At 38.1% G+C, this 23,746-nt stretch overlaps 1 protein-coding gene across 3 annotated transcripts in view; it reads left to right on the top strand.

The window, feature by feature from the left end:
• Positions 1-6,717, top strand: part of PPP2R5E (protein phosphatase 2 regulatory subunit B'epsilon) — a 148,975-nt gene extending 142,258 nt beyond the window's left edge. For all 3 annotated transcript variants that reach the window (XM_042943448.1, XM_042943449.1, XM_042943447.1), the window contains exon 14: positions 3,713-6,717. In XM_042943448.1, the coding sequence (XP_042799382.1) occupies positions 3,713-3,812 (100 nt within the window). In that variant the 3' untranslated portion in view covers positions 3,813-6,717. The remainder of the gene's footprint in view (positions 1-3,712) is intronic.
• The last annotated feature ends 17,029 nt before the right edge of the window (positions 6,718-23,746 follow it).

The raw sequence follows: 23,746 nt of genomic DNA, 5'->3' as shown, positions 1-23,746 counted from the left end.
TGATTTTGCATGTGTTACTTGCATTTTACTGATAAAAAGAGCAATGAGGGGAAAGGTTTGGTGGCGGGGCAGAGGACTATCATAGTGATTTTTTTAAAAAAAATTACCAGGATGTGGTTATATTGAAAAGCAAATTTAATTATGGAATATGGCAAGTGGTTTGCCTGTAGGCAGAAGAGTCTGGGGTATTTTATACAATATTGGGATAAATATCACTTATGGGATATGTTGTGCCATATTTGTAATTTAAGGAACTTTCAATTTAACTGTTTACAGTTGTTGTAAATTATTACGTTTATAACCCTCCTTGGCTCAAACTCAAAGTCTTTATTTAAAAGTGTTATTTAAGTAGAGGAAATAAAGGGCACATTCTCATACTGTGGCGTACCATTAAAGAGTGTGTTTTACATAATGTCCTTTTCTTTTATAGCAACTGAAAACCCGTAGTTATTATCCTCTTTCAATAAGGATGAAAGAAAAATCTGTAGAATCCCATTAAGAGAAATAAAGACCTTATTTCTAAAATATTCAAATTGAATTAAATTAATTCATATGTATTGAATTTTGGTAGCTTATCATTTAAACTAAATAGACCAAATCCTTGAAAAAGATACCTATTGACCAAGGGGCCCAGGAATAGACTTGGTGAAGTTGATTCTGAAGATCTGGTGTATTAGAGTGACTTACCATGAGTGGACTTTAAAAAAAAAAAAAAATTTTTTTTTAACCTTTATTTGTTTTTGAGAGAGAAAGACAGAGCACGAGTGGGCAAGGGGCAGAGAGAGAGAGGGAGGCACAGAATCTGAAACCGGCTCCAGGCTCTGAGCTGTCAGCAGAGAGCCCGATGCGAGGCTCGAACTCGGAAACGGCAAGATCATGACCTGAGCCGAAGTCGGTCGCTTAACCAGGCGCCCCGGACTTTTTTTTAATGAAAGAAGGACTTTTTTAAAGTAAGGGTAATGTTTTGTTAAACGATCAATAGAAGATTGTACTGAATAGATGGAAACATTGGCTGCTCCCTGGATGTGAGACTAGGGAAAGGGAAGAAAGAGATTTATTTGGTACTGTTAGAGAAGAGCTAAATGGAAGAGTTTACTTCTGGATGGCACCAAGTTTAAGTGTTTCAGTTTAGATAAATTTTTTAAGTATTACAAACCTGGAAATGGTGAGTGGAAGAAATAACTAGCATTGTTATATGCATATGCTAACATTAGTGCGATGTGAAATTGAAATTGGAAGAGAATTTGACAGTAATCCTAGCATGACAGTATGGTTAAGCTTTAAAATTCCCACCTACAGGGAGAGAAAAAAGTAGGAAAGAATGGAATGACAGTAAACTACATCAGAAATATTTAGAATATTTGAAGGTAAAGTTGTCAGTATAAAAGATGTATAATAAGCATAAAACTCAACTGGAAGAAAGCTCCACAGGACAAATTGTATTGAATGCCATAAAACTTTTATTTTTTTTTTAACGTTTATTTATTTATTTTTGAGAGACCAAGAGAAAGTGTGAGCAGGGGAGGGGCAGAGAGAGAGGGAGACACAGAATCCAAAGTAGGCTCCGGCTCTGAGCTGTCAGCACAGAGCCTGACCCGGGGCTCAAACCCATGAACCGTGAGATTGTGACCTAAGCCAAAGTTGGATGCTTAACCAACTGAGCCACCCAGGCGCCCCAGCCATAAAACTCTTGATCACAGATGTGAATGAAATGCTTCAGGAACAAGATGATGGGTGTTTTAATGATGTCAGCACTTAATTTAAAGTTCAAATTAGGACAATGTGAACCTAACATATGTTTAACCTGTGTTTTAGTCAGAGAAAGTTCCTGGGACCCCTGGGTGGCCCATGGTTTTGTGGGTTCCAGCCCTGCATCGGGCGTTGTGCACTGAACCTGAGGAGCCTAATAGGAATTCTTTCTCTCTCTCTCTCTCTCTCTCTCTCTCTCTCTCTCTCTCTTTCTCTCTCTCTGCCCCTCTTCTGCTCACACACACTCTCTCAAAATAAATAAATAATTTTAAAAATTAAAAAGTTCCTAAACCCTTGCTTAACACCTTTTTCCCCCTCCAAATGAAAAGGCATCAGTGTTCTATGGTAACGTTTATTTAGACCTAATATTATTCCTAAACCTTACTGAAAAACCAAAAATGATTAATTTACCAAACAGCTTACTTACAGTTAAGAATTTGGAATTCATGATTGGAGGATCATCTAATCTATTCTCTATTGCCCTGCAGATATAATTCTTAGAGTCAAAATTACCGGAAAGAGACCTGTTGGAAAAATTGTTATGCCCATTGGAATTCATATTGTGCAGATTGTATTTGAAACAGCTGACACTAGTCATAGTATAAAGGCCTAAATTATCAAAATATTAATTATGAAATGATAATATTAATTATTATACTACAGAATCAAATATTTCCTCAAGACTAGTGGAATGAGAATATAAAATTAAGTACTTCTAGAGATTGGGGTTAATTTGTATGGCCGTAGATATCAAATACTTTTTTAAAACTTGGGGATGACGTTAAAAAATATGAGGCATTGGAATTATATACAGCTTTCACTTAACCTGTGTGGATTTCCCTGAGTGCATACTGTACTGTAACTGAGGTTAAGGCCTGGCTAGCTAAGGTGGCACAGGGACCATATCCCCATGGCTGAGATGGCAGGGCCCCCATTTTCAGGAAGGATCAGATTCACAACTCTTACCTGAGTCTGCTGTTTACTGGTTCATCACAGTATGAGAAAGCTAGGGATAGCGGTGGATTATTTTTAATAAATGGGAATGTACTTAATTTACGGTATAGTCCTATATTCCTTGATTTTGTGTTTTCTATCTGGTTGATGTTAAAATTAACATCCTTTCTTTTATCAAAATACGGTGATATAAAAGGTCCTTGGCAAAAAAAAATTTGTTGACCCTATTTTGGACATCCAGTTTTTTAGTAAAATTTATCAAATTTACCAGTCAAATTGGTATTGAGCCAAATTTGAAGGCTTGGAACATTAAACATTTGATTCATGATACTGTCAACGAAGTTCCTTCCAGACCGTTACAACTCAAGTCACAAAAGAAAGAACATTTTATTTGGTTGTATATATAGGTATAGAATAAGTTAGTAACATGGATTTTGTGGTTGATTAATACTTGCAAGAACAAGATTCTGCTAAAGGATTTACTACACATGGTGTAGGGAAAATAGATAATAATAAAGGGAAAGTATATTTTCTTGACCTACTACTTTCTCTGCATCAGTATCATCCCTAGCATCCCTTTTGAGAAACTCTTTGGAGGCAAAGAGAAAATTAGATTTTAACTAGATCCCCAATAAAAATCGCTTAATGCGTCTTTGGATCTTTAAGATAATGGATACGTAGAAGTGACCTCTATTTTTGTTTCTTGGTCATTTTGAAGTTAACTTTCATTGTTAGGCTAAGTAAAAACGAATATTAATTTGAAATCTTAAAATAGTCTTGTCATCTCTTGCTCAGTACATTAATACAATGTTTCTGTGTATGTAAGTATGAAGAAAAAAAAAAAAAAAGCAAGAGAAAAACCGAAATGAAGAAATACCCACAAGCTTAATACCAAACTTTTCAAAGACTACTTCTAAAATATACATGGGGGAAGAGTAGGGGCAGTTACGGTTAGGTAATCTTTTCAGACTTTCCTAGTTGTTTACCTTGTATTCTGTTTTCTCCCCAGTGAGAAAAAGAAAGAAAAGGAACGTGAAGAATTGTGGAAAAAACTGGAGGATCTGGAATTAAAGAGAGGTCTTAGACGTGATGGCATAATTCCAACTTAACAGAAATAACGACAGCAGCATCACTAACCTGTGGAGTCACACATTTATGTAGTAGAAGATGGGAGGAACAGTTTTCTGTATTGTGCACCTTTGCAGTAGATTTCACATTTGTTTCATTATTACAACAGCACTGTATATACCTGTCTCTAAGTAAAGGAAAAAAAAAAAAAAAGGACTTCAGTCCAACGTTTGGACAGTAGATGGACTTCTCAGAACTTTGCAAACATAATCATTGTTCTAACCCTCTTTAAAAAAAAAAAAAAAAACACAAAAAAACAAAAAACAGTCTTCAGAGATCTGTTGATGAAATTGCTATGTTAAAATTCTATTATCAGGAGTTCCTTATTTATCCTTAGCAGAGAGTATGAAACAATTTTCAAATGTGAACAATCTTAAATTTAGCTTGTCTTTCTGCTAAGCTGTTAAATGTATTTATAGTAATGGAAGAAAAAAAAAACTGTCATTTCCTTATCAGTTTGTATAACATCCTCCTCTGGATAACTTGACTGTAATTTAACATCTTTTCCTTTTGCACATCTTCATGAGTTGAATGTCCATGTGGAAGGGGACCATGAATTGTGAAGGTCCCTGGTAAAAGTTTTGTTTACTGGAGTGAACATCTTTCCAGTAACCAGGTAGTCCTGGTACTCCTTTAGTTTTAAAATTAGGAGTAAAAGAGAAGAGGTGATAAACATAGTAGGGAAGGGAATTTTGGGTTCATGCATCCAGTTTATGGTGGATCCAAATCAATGTCTTGAATCCTTTGAAAACAGGTACTGGGACATCATAGGCTTCAGTACCTGACCAGTATTAGTTGCATCCATCATTGAACACACATACCAGAGATGTTTGAGAAATGTCAGAAAACATCCTTGTGGACCATTTTGTAATAAGAAAGACAAACACTAAACAGTACAACCATGAGATCGATCACCAGGATTGTGAATCTAATTGGGAAGAGAGTTGAGCAAACAGCTTGGACTGTTTGGAGTTGTTGCCTTACTTTTTAATATGTATTTATAAAGTATTCCAGCAAAAGAGGATGTAGCCTCTGGGAAAAAACAAACATATTACAGTGTTTTTTGTAGATTCTCGTTCTATATCTCATCATAGCGCCAGCCCTGTTTTTAGCCAGAAAGGATTCAGGATAAACATTATTATGCATTCTGAATTGGATGCATATTCCTAACTACTGTATTTGTTACCAAAAGTGGTTCTACAAATGCTACTGAAAAAAAAAATCTGGAAATCCCTAATGTCCTGAGTATTAATAATAAAGTTTAAAAATGCTTTTATATCAAAGGTGCATTGTGACCAAATTGTTTAAGAAAAAAACAAAAACAAAATTTAGGGCTGTATTATAGATCTATACCTTATTGGCTCTCTGCTTTGTATTTAAAAGAGGAATCTTACTACATCTTGGGGAGATAAGATGCTGATGAAATTTGTGTCCAGTATGTACTTAACCCGATGCGGTTGCATTATTATGTACTGAAAGATACGTGTTTTGGAATTTATTTTCAGGATGCTTTTGCTTGTTATGGACGTGGCAGCAGTGAGTTGATAATCCTAAACCTTCACCTCCAGCAGTATTCATGGCATAGGGCTGATTCTGTGTTCATGTATTGAATTGTGATAGTAGGAAACATGAACATATGAAATGTTGTTGCTCTTAATAGAAATATAATATCAATATGGACTTGTATATTTTCTTCCTTCCACTTAAATATAAAGTAGAATATGCAGTTTTATCGTTTCCAAGAAAAAAAGGAAAATAAAAGCCGCTGACCTTTCTCCCCTATTAAGTGTTTCAGGATTATCAGGTCACAGTTTGTGCGTAAAAAAGTCTGCTAATTATGGATATTGTCATCTCAGTAACTTTGTAAAACAAAAACAAAACTTGGCTATGTTAATTCTGAAAAAGAAACAGCAGTAAAAGAGTCATATGCAACACCCAACACAACATGGTTTAATTGAATGAAGATTTTTTTTTTTTTTTTTTTTTTTTTTTTTTTAAAGAACATTAATGGGGATTCAATGTAAAGCTGGCAGAGGCTGCTGAAATGAAACAACTTACTTTAAAAGTGCTGGAGCAAAGGTGCAAGTTCAAACACTAAAGATAAAAAATAAATTTGTAACAAATCATCTCCTTTAGCTCTTTTGATTTGAGCCCCGTTAGTTTTGAGTCTGCATTACATTTGTTTTTGACAGTATAAACTTGTTTGCCATTAATTCATCTTTTTAGATAGAGGACGTTTAAAATCCCTGGTTCATGAACTCTCTGCCCATTACAACGAAATGCAGTCATTTGCGATGAGAAAAACGAGGATCCTGTCGTGCACCTCTCCCTGCCTCCGAGCAAAGGTGAGGACTGCACAGATACCCTTGATGTTAAATCTGGACGTTGACCATTCCAAACTGAGAAGAACAAAGCCGAATTTTAGACATATGTACAGAAGCAATTATAAATTTATGTCTAAAATGTATAGGGCAACTTCTGAGAAGAAACGCTGTCTTTCCTTTTTTAAACCGAAAGTGACAATGTGACATCTGTCATGTTGTGTCCGGTGGCGCAGAGTAACCGAGGTGACCTGACTGTTGCACTCTGTGACATAGTTAAGGCCGTACTTGCTGCATTCACAGCAGCCCCCTCTCTCTGTCCTTTCCCACGTTTCTGCTGTTGTTGCAGCCTGACTTAATTGTGACAAATGCATCTTTGTGTTCTATTTTGTTGGCTTCATAATTTCCAGAACTATATATAAATATATTTTTTAAATAGCAAATATTGTAGTTAGTGAGTGACGATCACTCCAGCCTCATCCCTACCATATTGGTTTCAGGGATAGGATAAAGAGTGTCTTTGGAAGAAAAAAAAAAAAAACAAAAAACAAAAAACGAAATCAAACCAAACCCTGTGGTTTTAGAATGATGCCGAGGTCTTAGGCTGTGGGCCTAGAACAACCATGTGAGTGAACTGACCCATCTCATACTTTGAATCAAGCATGCATTCCTTTTCTCGTTGTGCAAGTGGTCCCCAGTTGTTTCCCTCCCGTGTTGCGTTTTTGTTCCTTTAAATTTTATTATATTTTGCTCTCCCTGACATCTGACTGTTTTTTATAAAAAATAAAATAAAATAAAAAATAAAAAAAGTAAGAAATAACTAATACCCTCGATGCCGCTGGATACTCACAAGCAGGGTTATGCTCCTTCATCTTGGGCTTGCTTGCCTAAATGGAAGGGTTTAATTTATTTTGTACCTCCTTCTATGCGTGGGACAGTCCAGGAAAGAGCCAGGAATTGCTTGTAATTGCACCTGCTATACAGGAATGTATAGCCCTAGGCTCAATCACACTATGGAAAGAAAAAAAAAAAAGTATATTTAGAGCTTTAAAAGCTTTTTTATTTTTTTGTGGGGATCGGGGGGTGGGAAAGGGAAGATGTATGGATGTTACTGGCATTTTTAAGTCTTCAGAGTTTTTCTGTGTTTTTTTTCCCCCTTCTGTTTTGTCCTTTGCCTTTAATTAGGTGCACTGAGCTGGCCCAGGAAATGAAGAGATTCTCTCTTTTGATGCTATTACCAATGTTATCACAAAGTTGTGTCACCTGTAGCAGAAAGGTGGCACCAGACATGATCAGTGGTGTTTTATTTGCACATCAATATTTTTATTTTTATATTCTGGCTCAGCTGCTTCTCTGAGTGAAGTTAAGGAGTGACCCACAAAGGATTTTTGTAGTAGGCATATTGGCAATGTGTTTTATATTTCTCAGTATTTAATTTTGAAAATCTAAAAGGATTGTGCATCTTGAGAGAAAGTTGAGCAAATTTTGATCTAGTGGAATGTTAATTTGTGCTGCTTCCTGTGCACGATAGCAGCAGTAATCTCTCTCTTGGAAATAAACATCCCAGTTTATGATGTCTATGAATATAGGTTTCCTTTTCTTCCCTTCCTCCTTCCCACCCTTCCCCCCGCCCCACCCTGCCTCCTTCCTGCCTTCCTTCCCTTCTACCTTCTCCGTTCCCTCCCTTCCTTCTCTTTCTTTACTTTTTTTTTTTTTGAAATCACTTATTGTAAATAAGTTGTAATCCAGACCTCATGTATCAATGGGGAACTTTCAAATATAAATATTACCAATACATTTTCTGGTTGTTGTCTGATTTTTGATTGAGGTCTCGTGAGAATGACATATCCATTGGTTTTCGTTTGAAAATTTCGCTTTAGCCTCATCAATCTTTTGGTATTGTAGTATTCTATTGTTTTAGCAGGAGAGGGCAGCAAAAGTTTATGTTCCCTGTTAGAAATGCCGTGGTTCATATTGGTTTTCAATTTAATTGTGTGTGCGTGTGTGTGTATGTGTGTGTGTGTGTGTGTGTGTTTAAAACAGCATCTGTTTGTCGGCAGAGGTAAAAATGAAACATTTTTGATATGAAAAGTTGCATATGAAAATTATAGACTGGTTTAACCAGACAGTGAAGACTTCTGATCCACATCAAAGTTCAAATGCCACAAAACAATCTTCCAGCTCTGGCTAAAATATGCTACTTCCTTTTCAAACACAACAAAATGCAAGCTGAGTCTGAAACACTTGGAATTTAAGATGTCTTTCTTTGAAAATGATTTACTTTCTTCAGAGTGGTAACAGAAACAAAAATGAAGGTGCTCCCAAAGAGAAATGTAACCTTCCCCTTTCACAGCCATTTGAGAGGCTCTGTACTGTGGGTGCATCCTAATAAAGCAGCGAAGAGTTTTCAGGTGCTTGGCGGTGTGTGTGTGTTTGTTTCTGTCCTCCGTGGCCATTTGAACCATACAAATAACAGATTTGATCCGCTTAGTTATGAGGCAGTGAGGTTCGTATGTTCAGGCTTTCATCTTGAGATGATTAGGGGGATGTAATGTTGGGCAGTGGTCCAGCGTCTTTTGCTTTATGGGCAAACTACTCCAAAACTGAGTGGCATGGTCCAGCAGTTCATTGTTTCATTCACAAGTCTACAGTTTGGGTGAGCTTGGCAAGGGCATCTTGTCTCTGCTCCTCAAGTGTCGACTTGGGTTTATCAAGTGGGGCAGGAGAATTCACTTCCAACGTGGCTGGGACTCACATGGCTGGCAAGTTGGTGCTGGTGGTTGGCTTCGGGGTAAGCCAGAGGCCTCAGTTCTTCAAGACATGGGCCTTCTTGGGCTTCCTTATAGGGTGGCAACTCGGTTCTAAAAACGATTATTCTAAGAGACAGGAAATGTAAATTGCCAATTCTTTGAGGCCTGTGCCCAAAGACTGTCATGGCATCACTTCTGACGTATTTTATTGGTCAAGGAGTCACGGGGTCTGCTCAGAATCAAGTGCAGGGGACATAGACCTCACTGTGATGTGACAAGAGGGGTGTCCTCTTTAATCAACCATGGGATACTTTGTGAAGCATTTGATTTCGATGTGATCTGCTCTCTTGGCTAATGAAATCAGATTTGGAACTATGTGGAGTTAGTTAATGTTTCATGTTCAGATTTGGGGACGGAAAAATCCTTGTAAATTCAGCAGTTTTATATTTCAAAACATAACCATTTGTAACATCCGAAGATCACCCTGTTGGTAAGTTACAAGGAAAAGAAACTGGTAAAGAATTTTAGGGTTCAAAGAAATCTAAGTTGATTTCAATGAAATATCTAATTCTTTGTATAATATTGCCTCCTGCCTGTAAATAAATATTTATAATAATGGAGGCAAAGTAATATACAGTCCAATTCCTGTTTCCCAGATCTTTATATAATAGTGTGTCTTGTTAGGGATGCCTGGGTGGCTCAGTTGGTTAAGCATCTGACTTCGGCTCAGGTCATGATCTCGTGGTTCATGGGTTCGAGCCCTGCGTCGGGCTCTGTGCTGACAGCTCGGAGCCTGGAGCCTGCTTCGGAATCTGTGACTCCCCCTCTCTTTCTGTCCCCTACCCAGCTCATGCTCTGTCTCCGTCTCTCAAAAAATAGATAAATGTTAAAAAAAGAAAATAGTGTGTCCTGTTGTTTCTATTAGATCAAGTTCACATTAGATTTGTTTTTAACAGGGACTAAACTATGGGATAGCTAGGGGAATTCAATTTTTTTTTCAATGATACATGTTCATGACATAATTCCTTAAAAAGGCAGATTAAAAAAAAAAAAGTTGCATAGCTGCTCCTCAAACCTAAAAGTCTGCTACAAGATGGGCATTTGTGGATTGATTGGACCAGCGTTTTTTGATTGGCTCTGTTCATGGTCTCGCCCATGCCCTGATGTTCATATTTTCTGTTTCTTCATTTTCTAATTTAGTTCACCTGTTTTGAAACCATAGTCTGAACTGATCATATAGTTTGAGTCATACTTTGCTGCCACTAGATGATCTAAGGCCTCAGAACCAGGATGGATGTCAGCCACAGCCCCCTTCATCCTTGCCAAATCTCTCAGGTAAGAGGTCTCTGGCTGGAGCACCCCACATGACAGCTGTGGACTTGGAAATCAGAGACCTTGGAATCGTTTGGCTTCTACTTTCAGCTGTGTCACTTTGGAAAGTTTCTTGATCTAAGCCTCAGTTTCATTTGTAAAGTGCAGGCAAAATGGTACTTACTTTATAGTATTGTTGTATTTATTACATTAGATAATATGTATAAAGCAATTAGCACAAAGCTGGGCACATGGTAACCTGGGATTATTACCTGCAATAAATGCTTGTGTTATTTGCAGTAGTGACTTAACTATGAATGAATAACTACAATAGCTATCATTTATCAAATGCTAGATGTCTTGTATTATGCGAAGAATTTTATATTTATCGTTCGGTTTTCACAACAATCCTGGCGTAGAAGTCCCCATTTTGTGGATAAGGATAAGATAGCTAAGGCTTAGAGAAGTAGCCTTTCTGAGGTCACACGACTACCAAGGATTGAAGGAAGATTCTGACTCCCAAATTGCTCTAAACAGTGATTGCTGTCCAACAGGATGACTGACTTATTCTGAGTACAAACACAACATTTTATGCCCCGTAACTTAAAAGATTGAAATTTACTCCCTTGCAAGAAAGAACCATATTTCCTTTATCCTTGCATTTCCACTCACCATCCTGTCCATTCTAGGAGCTACCCCAAACTTCATTTTTTTTTTAATTTAAAAATTTTTTAATGTTTGTTTTTTAAGAGAGAGAGAGAGAGAGAGACAGATTATGGGCGGGGTTTGGGGCAGAAAGAGCGGGAGACACAGAATCTGAAGCAGGATCCAGGCTCTGAGCTGTCAGCACATGGACTGACTCGACATGGGACTCGAACTCATGTACCATGAGATCATGACCTGAGCCGAAGTCAGACACTTAACCCACTGAGCCACCCAGGCAGGGAACTACCCCAAATTTCCGTACCACACTCTTCATGTTCTTCATCCCAACCTCACCCCCTTTAATGTGAGTAGAAAATAAGATTACCAGCTGCAAACTTCTTTTATACTGACAAACTTAGCTGTTTTAACACCTGTTCCCCCCCCCTCCCCCCGCCCCAGCCAAGGCTTCTGCCCAACACCCTAGGAAGACCTCCCTTCCAGTCTTGGCTCATACCCCCTTAAAGGGCCCCGCATCCCACTTTTGATTTTTTTGTTGCACTGTCAATTATTTTCTCTTAAAATTACTGTTTGGGAAAATATTATATTCCCATGAAAATAATTCAAACATTATCTAAAGTCTTTCCAGGCCTAAATCCTTAGCCTCTCCCTTAATGTAGTCACTATTCAAATTCTTTTTTTTTTTGTTCTTTGTTTTGGGAAAACCCAACTTGAGTGAGATACAGTTCACATACCGTAAAATTGACCCATTTCAAGCAAGTGAGTCCGTGTTTTTAGGATATTCACAGTTATGCACCCACCACCACTAATTTCATAAAACTTTTATCAACTGAAGACAAAAGCCCTCAAAGTCATGAGCAGACTCACTCTTCATTTCTACGTAGTCCCTCTCCCCCCAGCCTGAGGCAACCACTATCTATTGTCTCCATAGATTTGCCTTTTCTGGATTTTTCATACAGATGGGATCATACAACATGTGCTCTTCTGTGACTGGCTTCTTTAACCTGACATAATATTTGCAGGGTTCATCCATGTAGCATGTTATCACTGCCTTATTTCTTTTTATTATGAAATGATACTCCATGTTGTGGATTTACCATATTTTGTTTTAAAGGGTTTTTTTTTTTTTTTGTAGTCTTCAAGAAAACTTTTAATGTATGTGTCAGCATAATTATACTCTTAAAAATTGTAAAAATGTATGCTGACGGGATCACACACATTGTTCTGCCTTTGTTCCCCATTCCCCAGCTTTTATTATGAAAAACTTTAACCATTCAATGAAAGCAAAAGAGTCTTACAGTGAACACCATATATTCGCCCTTAGCATTTTCCCATGTTTGCATTTACTGCTTTTGTATCCATTTATCCTTTATCCATCCATTGATCCATTTTATTTTAAAAATACATCTCAAGGTAAATTACAGACATAAGTAAAATTTCCTCCTAAATACTTCAGCATGTATATCAAACAGAATTTAATATTTGTTTATAGTTGTATTCTTTTGGGGTATAATTTACATACAGTGAAATGAGTTATGACAAACCCATACACCTGTAAAATCCAAATTCTTACCAAGATAGAGAACATTACCATCATCCCAGAAAGTCCCTTATGTGCCTTCCAGTTAATTCCGAAAGCTCCCTGATATGAGAGAACTATTGTGCCTTTTTCTCACCATAGATTAGTTTTGCCTATTTAGAATGTTGTAAAAGTGGAATCATGAAATGTGTATTCTTTTATGTGAGGCTTCTTTTACACATTGTATTTTTGAGATTAATCCACATTGATGCATGTGTCAGCTGTTTATTCCTTTATATTATAGAGTAGCATTCCATTATGTAAATATAGCACAGTTTGTTTATCTAGTCTCCTGTTAATGGACACATGGGCGCATGGGCTGTTTACAGTTTTTGGCTTCTGTGAATGAAGGTGCTATGGACATTCTTGTACAAGTTTTTTTTTGTGGATGTGCTGTTAGTTCTCTTGCAGATATATCTAAAGTGGAATATGGGGGTCAGATAGTAGTGTACAAGACACCAGGACTCTGGAAGGAGGGCAGAGTAGGAAGCATCAGGAATCTGTTCCCCCCAACCCCCACCCCACCCACCTAGACAACAATTGCGTTGGCAAAATATGAGGTAACTATTTTGGAACTCTGGAGCCCATTGAAGGCTTCTTAATCCCAGAGGAGGTTGTGGAGGGAAAATTACAGTTAGTTCTGGTCAATTTCAGCTTTTAGTACAGTAGTAATTACTCATCCCCCACTCCCAGCCACGTGACAGGCAGCTGTGCACATTCCTGGAGTAGTGTGCACACAGTGTGGGAGGACTAGGGTGGGAAAAGGGGGATCTGTCCTCCAAATGTTGGAGATCTGTATTCTGATTGCCAATTGCTGCTTCTGATCATGAAGATGCAAAGAGGCAGGTAGCCATCGTTTTTGTACACCTCCATTGTCCCCGCCCCCTCCCCATCCTCCCCCCACCCCCACCCCCAGCTGAAGTGACTTCCAGAGGATTTGAAGGGCTGGATCCCTTTTTATTGCTCTTTTATGTTTCATTTTTCTCCCTTTCAGGAGCCAGCCATTAAAAGCTCAGACTTTTTTTTGTTTATTTTTATTTTTATTTTCATTTATTTTGAGAGAGAGAGAGTATGCAAGCAGAGAAGGGCAGAGAGAGAAGGGAGAGAGAGAACCCCCAGCAGGCTCCACACTGTTAGTGCAGAGCCCCATGAGGGGCTCCATCTCACGAACCATGAGATCATGTCCTGAGCTGAAATCAAGAGTCAAACACCTGACTGACTGAGCCACCCAGGCACCGTATGTCATTATTTTTAAATGTCTTAGCCTTCGGGCTTGATTTCAGCTCAGGTCATGTTCTCATGATTCATGAGTTCAAGCCCTGCATTGGGCTCTGTGCTAACAGTGCGGAGCCTGTTTGGGATTCTCTCTTTCCCTCGCTCTCTTTCTGCCCCAACCTCCATTCTGTCATCTGTCTGTCCCTCTCTCTCTCAAAAATGAATAAATAAACTTAAAAAAAAAAACCCTAACAATAACAACAAAAACCAATGGCATATATGGGAAAATAAGAAAGTGACCACAAACGCCCAAGAAAAGGCTCAGAAAAGACGTGAGAAGACATTAAGTTTCAAGCCAGGCTGATCCTCAGCATAGAAACAGCCTACAATAATTAAAATGACAACAACAGCAAACAAAAACTAATAAAATATAGTTAACCCTGGAGAAGGAGGAGAATCTGATTTCCAGTGTTACCACATCATTAGATACAAATGTCTATGTCCAACAAAAAAAATTCCCAAAGCATACAAAGAAATGAAAATATGGCCCGCTTAAAGGAAAAAAATATATCAACAAACCTCCCAAAAAAGACCTAATGGCAAGTATACCAGGTAAAGAGTTTAGGGATGCCTGGGTGGCTTAGTTGGTTAAGAGATCAACTCTGGATTTTGGCTCAAATCATGATCTCATTTGTTCATGAGACTGAGTCCTGTATCGGACTCTGCACTAGCAGCACAGAGCCTGCTTGGGATTGTCTCTCTCCCTCTCTCTGCCCCTCCTTTCCTCTCTCTCTCAAAATAAATAAACTTAAAAAAAAAAAAAAAGACTTTAAAACATCTGTCTTCAAGGTGCTCAAAGAAAAAGAAAGATGTGGAGAAATTCAGAAAAATGAACGAGCAAAATGGAAATAATCAATAAAGACATAGAAAACTAAAAAGAGAACAACCAAAAAGACATTGTGGAGCTGAGAGTTAAAATAACTGAAATGAAAAATTCACTAGGAGATGCAAAAGTATTTTTGAGGAGGCAGAAAAGAATGAGCGTACTCAAGGATAGGACAATAGCAATTATTAAGGCCAAGGAACAGAAAGAAAAATGATTGAAGAAAAGTGACTAGAACCTCAGGCAACTGTGTGGGTCACCACTAAGTAGACCAACATATGCATCATGGGAGTTCCAGAAGAGAAGAGAAAAGGGCAGAGATTATTTGAGGAAATAATAGCTGAAAACTTCCCAAATTTAATGAGAGATGTGACTATAAATATCTAAGAACTTCAATGGACTCCAAGTAAGATGAATTCAAAGGGATCTAGACTGAGACACATTATAGTCAAACCATAAAAAGCAATAGAATCTTGAAAGAGAATATTGAAAGCAGCAAGAGAGAAGCAAGTCATCACATACAAAAGACCTTAATACAATTATCAGCAGATTTCTCATTGGAAACTTTGAAGGGCAGAAGACAGTGAGCCAACATATTCAAATGTTAAAAAAAAACCATCAACAAAGAATTCTGTATCCAGGAAAACTGTCCTTCCAAAGGGAGAGAGAAATTAAGACATTCCTGGATAAACAAAGGCTGAGGGGGTTTGTGACCATTATACCTGCCCTGCAAAAAAATGCTCAAGGGCATCCTGCAGGGTGAAATTATTGGTTTACGTTTGGGGTACACAATGTATGTAGCTAAAATTGTGTGTCATCAACAACTGAAAAGGGTGGGAACAGAGCTATAAGAGAGCAGTATTTTTATATTGTTGAAGTTAAGCTGGTATAATTTCAAATTAGAGTGTTATAACTTAAAGATGTTAAATGTAATCCCCATGATAACCACAAAGAAAATAGCTATAGTATATACACAAAAGGAAATGAGAAAGAATATAAACAGTTCAGTATAAAAAATCAATTGAACCCAAAAGAAGATAATGCAGGAAATGAGGGATAAGAATGCTATAGGGCATAGAGAAATAAATAGCACAATGACAGAAGTAAGTCCCTCCTTATCAGTAATTACTTTAAATATAAATGGATTAAATTCTCCCTATCAAAAGACAGAGATTGGCAGAATGGATAAAAACCTATGACCCAACCATATGCTATCTATAAGAGACTCACTTGAGAAACAAAGACACAAACAGGTTGAAAGTAAAAGGATGGAAAAAAGACATTTCATGCAAATAGTAACCAAAAGAGAGCAGGGATGGCTATAATATCAAAATAGGGTTTAAATTTAAAAAAACCACAAGAGTCAAAGAAAGACATTTTATATTAATGAAAGGTTCAATACAACAATAAGATGTAACAATTATAAACATAAATGCATCTAATGATAGACCACAAAAAGATATGAAGCAAAAAACTGGCAGAACTGAAGGGAAAAGTTTACACTTATGAATAATTTTACGGCAAAAAATTTAGATAACCTAGACAAATTTATAGAAACACAAAATTTACCAACACTAAATTACAAAAAATAGAAAACCTGAATAGACCTATAACTATTAAGGAGATCTACCAGTCATCAAAAATCTCCCAACAAAGAAAAGTTCTGGTCCTAATGGTTTCACTGGGAACTTCAAACAAACATTTAAAGAAGCATTAGTATTAATTCTAGAATTAAATAATTATTAATTAATTCTAGAATTAATACTAATTCTTCTTAATTACTTCCAAAAAATTGAAGAGGAAGGAGGATTTTCCAACTCATTTTATGGCCAGCATAACCCTGATATCAAAGCCAGGAAACGATAACTACAAAAAGAGAAAACTATAGATCAATATCCCTCATAGGCATTGATGCACAAATCCTTAAAAAAATACTAGCAAACAGAATTCAGCAGTGTTTTAAAAGGATTATACACCATGACCATGTGGGATTTATTGCTGGAATACAAAGGTGATTAAACATGGGAATATCAATCAATATGCCAGATCAACAAAATGAAGGGAAAAAAACACATGATCATCTTAATTCATGCAGAAAACTCATTTAACAAAATTTAACATCCTTCTTAATAAAAATACTCAACAAAATAGTAATAGCAGGGAACAACCTCAACATAATAAAACCACATATGAAAGACCCACAGCAAAGATGATACTCAATGGTGAAAGACTGAAAGTTGTTCCTCTAAGGTCAGGAACAAGGCAAGCATGCCCACTTTCACCACTTGTATTCAACACAGTACTGGAAGTTCTAGCCAGAGCAATTAGGCAAGAAAAAGAAATAAACTGTATCCAATTTGAAAAGAAAGAAGTAAAATTATCTCTGTTTGCACATGATACAATCTTATGTGCAGAAAACTCTAAAGACTCCATAAAATTTTTTTTAGAACTACTAAATAAATTAATACAAAGCAGAATACAAAGTCAACACACAAAAATCAGATGCATTTCTATACACAATGAACAATCTGAAAGGAAATTATAAAACAATTCCACATACTGAATAACATCAACAAGAATAAAGTCCTTATGAATTAACTGAGGAGGTGAAAGATTTGTACAATGAAAACATAAAACATTGCTGAAAGAAATTAAAGAAGACATAAATAAATGGAAACATATACCGTGCTCATGGGTTGGAAGACTTGAATTTGTTAAAATGTCAATACTACCCAAAGTGATCTATAGATTCAATGCTATTACTATCAAAATCCCAATGAAATTTTTTTTTAGAAACAGAAAAATTCTTTAAAAAATTCATGTGGAATCTCAAGGAACTCTGAATAGACCAATCTTGAAAAAGAACAAAACTGGAGGACTCACACTTTCTGATTTTAAAACTTACTACAAAGCTACATATAGTATTGGCATAAGAACAAATATATAGACCAGTACACAGAATAGAGAGCCCAGAAATAAACCCTCATATATACGGTCAAATGATTTTGCCAAGGAAGCCAAGACTATTAGATGGAGAAAGGACATTCTTTTCGACAAGTAGTGCTGGGAAAACTGAATACCCACATGCCAAAGAATGAAGTTGTGCCATTGCCTAACACCATATTAAAAAATTAACTCAAAATGGATCAAGATTCCAAATGTAAGACCTAAAACAAAACAACTCTTAGAAGGAAACTAGGACAAAATCTTCATGACATTGGATTTGACAATGATATATTGGAGATGATATCAAAGACACAGGTAACAAAAGAAAAAATAGACAAATTGGACTTAATGAAAATTCAAAAAAAATTGTGCATCCAAAGACACTATCCCCAGAGTAGAAAACCCACAGAAAGGGAAAAAATGTTTACACATTGTATATCTGATAAACAGTTGATATCCAGAAAAGACAGCTTCTAAAACTCAACTTGAAACTTTTGTTTCAAACAAAACAAACAACCCAATTTAAAAATGGGCAAAAGACTTGAATTTCTCCAAAGAAGATACATGTATGGCCAATAAGCACATGAAAAGATGCTCAACATCAGTAATCATTAAGAAAATTAAGAAATGTAATCATTAAGAAAATTAAGCAATTAAGAAAATTGCTGTGGGCTTTTTATATACGGTTTTTATTATATTGAGGTCGTTTCCCTCTGTTCCTATTTTGTTGAGTATTTTTATCCAGAGTCCCAGGTCTTTCCTTATCTTTCATGACTGACACTTTTGAACAGTACCAGTCCGTTGTTTTTTTAGGATGTCCCTCGATTTGGGTTTTCTGATATTTTCTCATGATGAGGTTGAAGTTATGCATTATTTGGAAGGATGCTTCAGACACGATGCTCCTCTCTTAGTGCATATATTATAGGTACATGATGCCACTGTATGTTACTAGGCTGCAGAGAATATTCACATAGTCTTATTAATGTAATCCCTGATTACAGATGCAATTAAAATGGTGATATAACTATGTTAGGAGGATGGGAAGCATACATAGGTCAGGCAAAATTAAGCTAAATCATTATTACTAGTAATGTGTATAGAGTCGCTAAATCAAGGAATAGTAGTATAAAGAATTGGAAATGTGGGAGCAACCATTGACAGTTTAAGGAGTTCAAGTTAACTAAAAGTAGTCAAAAAGGACGGGAGAGAGTTATCCTACAAAAGAAGCATGACTGTCTTTCACCAGAGTCTTAATGCCTGAGAAATAGGTCAAATAAATCGTGTGCATTCTTTTTTTCAAAAGCCTAGTAAGACAGACCGCAGACAGCCTCAGCAGCAGATTGAGACGTGCCTGTTGGTATAAAAGGGGCTCTCTCTCTGAGGCCAGAGTAATTACGATGTGGAAGGATAAAGCAGATCCAGGTCAAGCATTACGGAGTAACATGTTGAACCCACATCCCCCTAAATACATAACTTTTTTTTTTTTTCTGAGTTTTTAAGAAGGCAAGCGTCAGGGATTGACCTGTGCCACTGTTTACTGTATCCCAGATTAGAAAGAAAGCTGGCACGCAGAGCCTTCTAGCTTGCTTGAATGAGGAAATGTGAACATCAGATGGTGTTAATTAGTTAGGCATTTCCAGGCTATTTCACGGACACAAAAAAGATATTATCACTGTTCCACACGGCACTGCAGCACCTGGTGTGCTCAGACAATAGCGAATTCACATCCCAAGCCATGTGAAGTGTCAATGATTGTGATCAAACAAATCAAGCCCGTGGAATCTCAAAGGCAAGCCCTTGCCTTGTGGAAGCCTGGGGGTGGCTGCAGGAGGGTCTGAGAGGAGGCAGTTGGAAGATGGAGGGGAGCTTTCATTATCGCTTCCCCAGCCTCTAAATCTGAGGCCCCCAAAGGTCGTGAGGCATCTTTATGGGGGTGTAGTCCTGCTCTCTTCTAATTGGCAATTTGGTGAGGAATTATCACAGAGGGAAACCTCTGGAGATTCATAAAACGCGGCATGAACTGATTAGCTAAATTACAGCAGTGGGAGAGGGAAGGGAATTGCTGGGCAGAAGCACTTTTAAAAGCTCATGAATAAAAAGCACATCAGTTTGGGAGGCTTTGTTTTCATTATGAAATTGCATGTCTCTTTTCATCTTTACTGCTTCCTATAGTATCACAGCTTTGCAGGAAAGTGTGCACGTCCCACGTGAACAGCTCACGGGGGTATTTACTGATCTTTTAAAGATGAAAGTGAGAAACCAAAGTGAGAAGTAGAGGACAAGTTGGGAGAGACTGTATTCTGCTGTCACCATCCAGGGACCAGTGGCTTGATGCTCCGGGGTACACCAGGTGGCCAGGGGTGGCCGCACCTCTCTGGAATTGTCTCCACTCCTTGAAGGGCCTCACGCGTGAGCCCCCGTGGGGATGCCCGCAGCTGTCGTCCTGCTAACTTCATGCTGCAGCCAGCAACACCTGGGAAGGTAGTAAAAGTCTTCAGGTGCGGGCTGAACAAGAAATAGGACTACAAACTCTTAAAAACTGAGAACAAACTGAGGGTTGATGGGGGGGTGGGTGGGAGGGGAGGGTGGGTGATGGGCATTGAGGAGGGCACCTTTTGGGATGAGCACTGGGTGTTGTATGGAAACCAATTTGACAATAAATTTCATATTAAAGAAAGAAAGAAAGAAAGAAGAGAAAGAAAGAAAGAAAGAAAAAGAAAGAAAGAAAGAAAGAAAGAAAGAAAGAAAGAAAGAAAGAAAGAAAAAGAGAAAGAAAGAAAGAAAGAAAGAAAGAAAGAAAGAAAGAAAGAAAGAAAAGAAAGAAAGAAAGAAAGAAAGAAAGAAAGAAAGAAAGAAAGAAAGAAAGGAAGAAAGAAAAGAAAGAAAGAGAAATAGGACTACAAGCGAGTAAGGGGATACATACAAAGGCCCTGCTGTGGTTTTCCCAGGAAACTCATGGTTTGTTTCCATCCCATGACTCATCACTGATTCAGTAAGTGAAAGAAAGCCTGAAGGAAAGCCAGTGGATTGTTCTGAATATCACTGTTCTGGGATCACAGGGAGCCATCTTTGAATCTGCTCACCACTGTCTGCCTCCTGGCTCCCAGTGGTTTACCCCCTTCTGCGTATCCCTCCCATACACAAAGTACATTCACCTCCTTCCAAGGGGAGCCAAGAGCCTCAACGTCCAGAATCTCATGATCTAAGTCAGGAACTATAGTCTTTGTGTGAAATTCCTCTAGATTTATCAGTTGTTTAAACCAGAGAGACAAGTTATCTGCCCCTTGCCTCTGTGACCTGCAATTATGGAATAGGCATAGATTAATACCTATGGACATTTCAGTTCAAAAGGCAGAAATGGGAGGTACAGAAGAGTGCTGGGAATAATTCTCCTTGGCTCTGCCCCCTGGGTTCTTGATTCCATCCTGTCTTTTTCAATGAAAGAAAGGACATATTTACAGTGTAATAATGCCATCAGTCTGCTTCCTGCAAGTGGGATTTTGTGAGTCCAAATGCCTCTTTTCTTGGTACTATTTCTATCCCTCTCAGCCCATCGTGGTAGTATTTTTGATGAAATAACTTTCTCAAAAATTTTAGGCATCTTCCATTCATTTCACTGGGGCTCGTTCCATTCGACAACAACCACATCTTACAGATATTTCTGAGATAAGCCCTTTTGAGATACGACCTTCTCCACCATCTCCTGCTGGGATGGCTGTGGGACCAGGCTCCTAAGCTTCCCCCTGGCCCTTTGATTTGATTTAGAGGATCTGGGAGACATAGCCTTAATGTCTTGAGAGGACCCTTTATGTGACTCTGCTTTTCTGATCTGTCTTGAGATTTTAACAAAAGGTTGTAAAGTCACGCTCTTGGTTTTTTCTCCTTGCCGTATTTTCCTGACAGTGCAAGGAAGCCATTCCTTAATTTTAGCATCATTTGCCATCTGAGAAGTCTAATACTTTTCAAAATTAAGTGCTGTTCTTTGTGTAACGGGTTTCCCTCAATTTATCTGTTATCCTTGTGCATTTTATTATTATTATTATTATTATTATTATTTAATTTGAGAGAGAGACAGAGAACATAAGTGGGGAAGAGGGACAGAGGGTGTGAGAGGGAGAGAGAAGCAGGCTTCACGCTCAGTGCGGAGCCTCATGTGGGGTTCAATCCCACAATCCTGGGATCATGACCTGAGCTGAAATCAAGAGTCAGACACAACTGACTGAGCCACTCAGGTGTCCCTTCCTGTACATTTTAATATGAGCAGCAACAAGGAATCAGGTGATACCTTCTTCACTTTGCTTATAAATCTCTTTAGCTAACTAATCAAGGTCATTCCTTACATGTTCTGCTTTCAGTTTAGCTGCAGGAGACAACTTTGCTGAGCTATCTGCCACTACGTGGTAAGCATTTCCCTTTCTCTGTTTTCCAGTAACATGTTCCCCACTTCCTTCTAAGACTTCAGCAGCAGTGTCCTCAGAATCCCTTCTACTAACAATCTATTGAAGCCAGTTTAGGTTTTGTCTCTCATATCCTTCAAAATTCTTCCAGTCTCCACACAGTTCCAAAGTCACTCTTGTATTTTTATGTATTTGTTACAGCAGCGCCCCACCTTCACATACCAGTCCATATTGATAGGTTTTATGTACGTCTCCCAAGCTGAGTTAAGGGAAATTGAAGGTTAACGCACTCTGATTTCTTTTATTTTATTTTTTATTTTTATTTTTAACATTTATTTAGTTTTGAGAGACAGAGCATGAGCGGGGGAGGGCCAGAGAGAGAGGGAGACGCAGAGTCCGAAGCAGGCTCCAGGCTCTGAGCTGTCCACACAGAGCCTGACACGGGGCTCGAACCCATGCACCGTGAGATCATGACCTGAGCCGAAGCCGGACGCTTAACTGGCTGAACCACCCAGGTGCCCCAACTCACTTTGATTTCTTAAGTGTTGAATGAAAGCTTAGCGAACTTCAGCAGCATGTTAGGTGTAAGAAAAACAATTTGACGGCAGTTACCTTTTTGCGAAATGTTGACACTATTGTCCTGACTCTATTATTCCATCATAATAGATAGATTTCTTTTCTCTGCACATTTATAGGCCTGGGGGCTTCAGTCTCTCTCTTCTGAGTGGGTAGGGAAAATTTCCTTGAAGCAAAGCCACCGGGTAAAGATTCTAGGCTTAGCATCAAGGACAATGGGTAAGTGGCTTAGAGAGTATTAGGGATGGAACATTTGGTGCTGGGTTTGTGTTTTCTGATCTCCAACCCATTTCAAAACATGGATTCCCCAGTAGGCCATTGGGCCACTGCCTGCATGTTTCCTCCAGCACCCTGACCTTTGAGCAGGATGAGAGTTCCTATGATGGCTGTCCCCTGGGGTAGCAGCCAAGGTACCCAACCATCCTGACACATGATAAAGAAGCTTCAGGCTAGAAAGCACTCCTGGCAACCCTGTTCTGCCTCTAATGAGTCAAGTTGGCAGTGAGATTCCATGACCTGCGTCCACTTCTGGGAATACACCCAGAGGCCCTGGGATCCCACCTGGGGGCTTCCCACAGCTCAAGATACTGCTTGGTATTCATTCTTGGTCCCCACTAATCTGGAACATTTCCTGTAGCAAATACCAGGATGACAAGTCTATAGACATCTGAATGCCCTAAGAATCATGCCTGTCTAACTTGGTCTGTATCACATGAGCTTAATTCAGCATGATCTCATGAGTGCCACAGGCACGTCCTTATAACTTAGTGTCCTTATATCTGAGTTGATTGAGTGAATCATTTTTCTGCATGGGAAATTGTTATTACATGTACGGCACCCATCTTTATAGATGTTTCCATTTCATCTAGGTCAATGTATTCCTCAGTTCTAACTAGGATCCTGTTCTCCACTCTCACATAAATGTATTCTCTTTCTTCTTTGAAAGATTAATTTTTACTTCTTATCTATTAGGGAAGCTCTCTCAGTCATGGGTGGCCCTGTCTTGTAATTACCTCCAGGAGTTTTCGTCCAACTTTCCAATCAGTTTTAATTAAACTCATTATCTGTTTTCCTTTTTAGGCGGATAGGAGGCAGAGTTCCCAGGAACAGGGTTGTATGGTAATAATTGTTTCAGTTGATGTGAGAAATAGGCAGTCTTAGAGTCCCTTGCTAAGCAGAAAATGCCAATTCTTTAAGAAGAAAAATACGTATAAAGGTAACTCTTGTTTTATTAGTTATTTTAGAGTAGGTTCCTAGGCAAGTCAAGTTGAATC

Source organism: Panthera leo, chromosome B3 (genome assembly GCF_018350215.1).
Source record: "Panthera leo isolate Ple1 chromosome B3, P.leo_Ple1_pat1.1, whole genome shotgun sequence".
NCBI classification, from domain to species: domain Eukaryota; kingdom Metazoa; phylum Chordata; class Mammalia; order Carnivora; family Felidae; genus Panthera; species Panthera leo.
The sequence above is the reverse complement of the archived record's forward strand: the minus strand, read 5'-3'. Positions and strand labels throughout refer to the sequence as shown.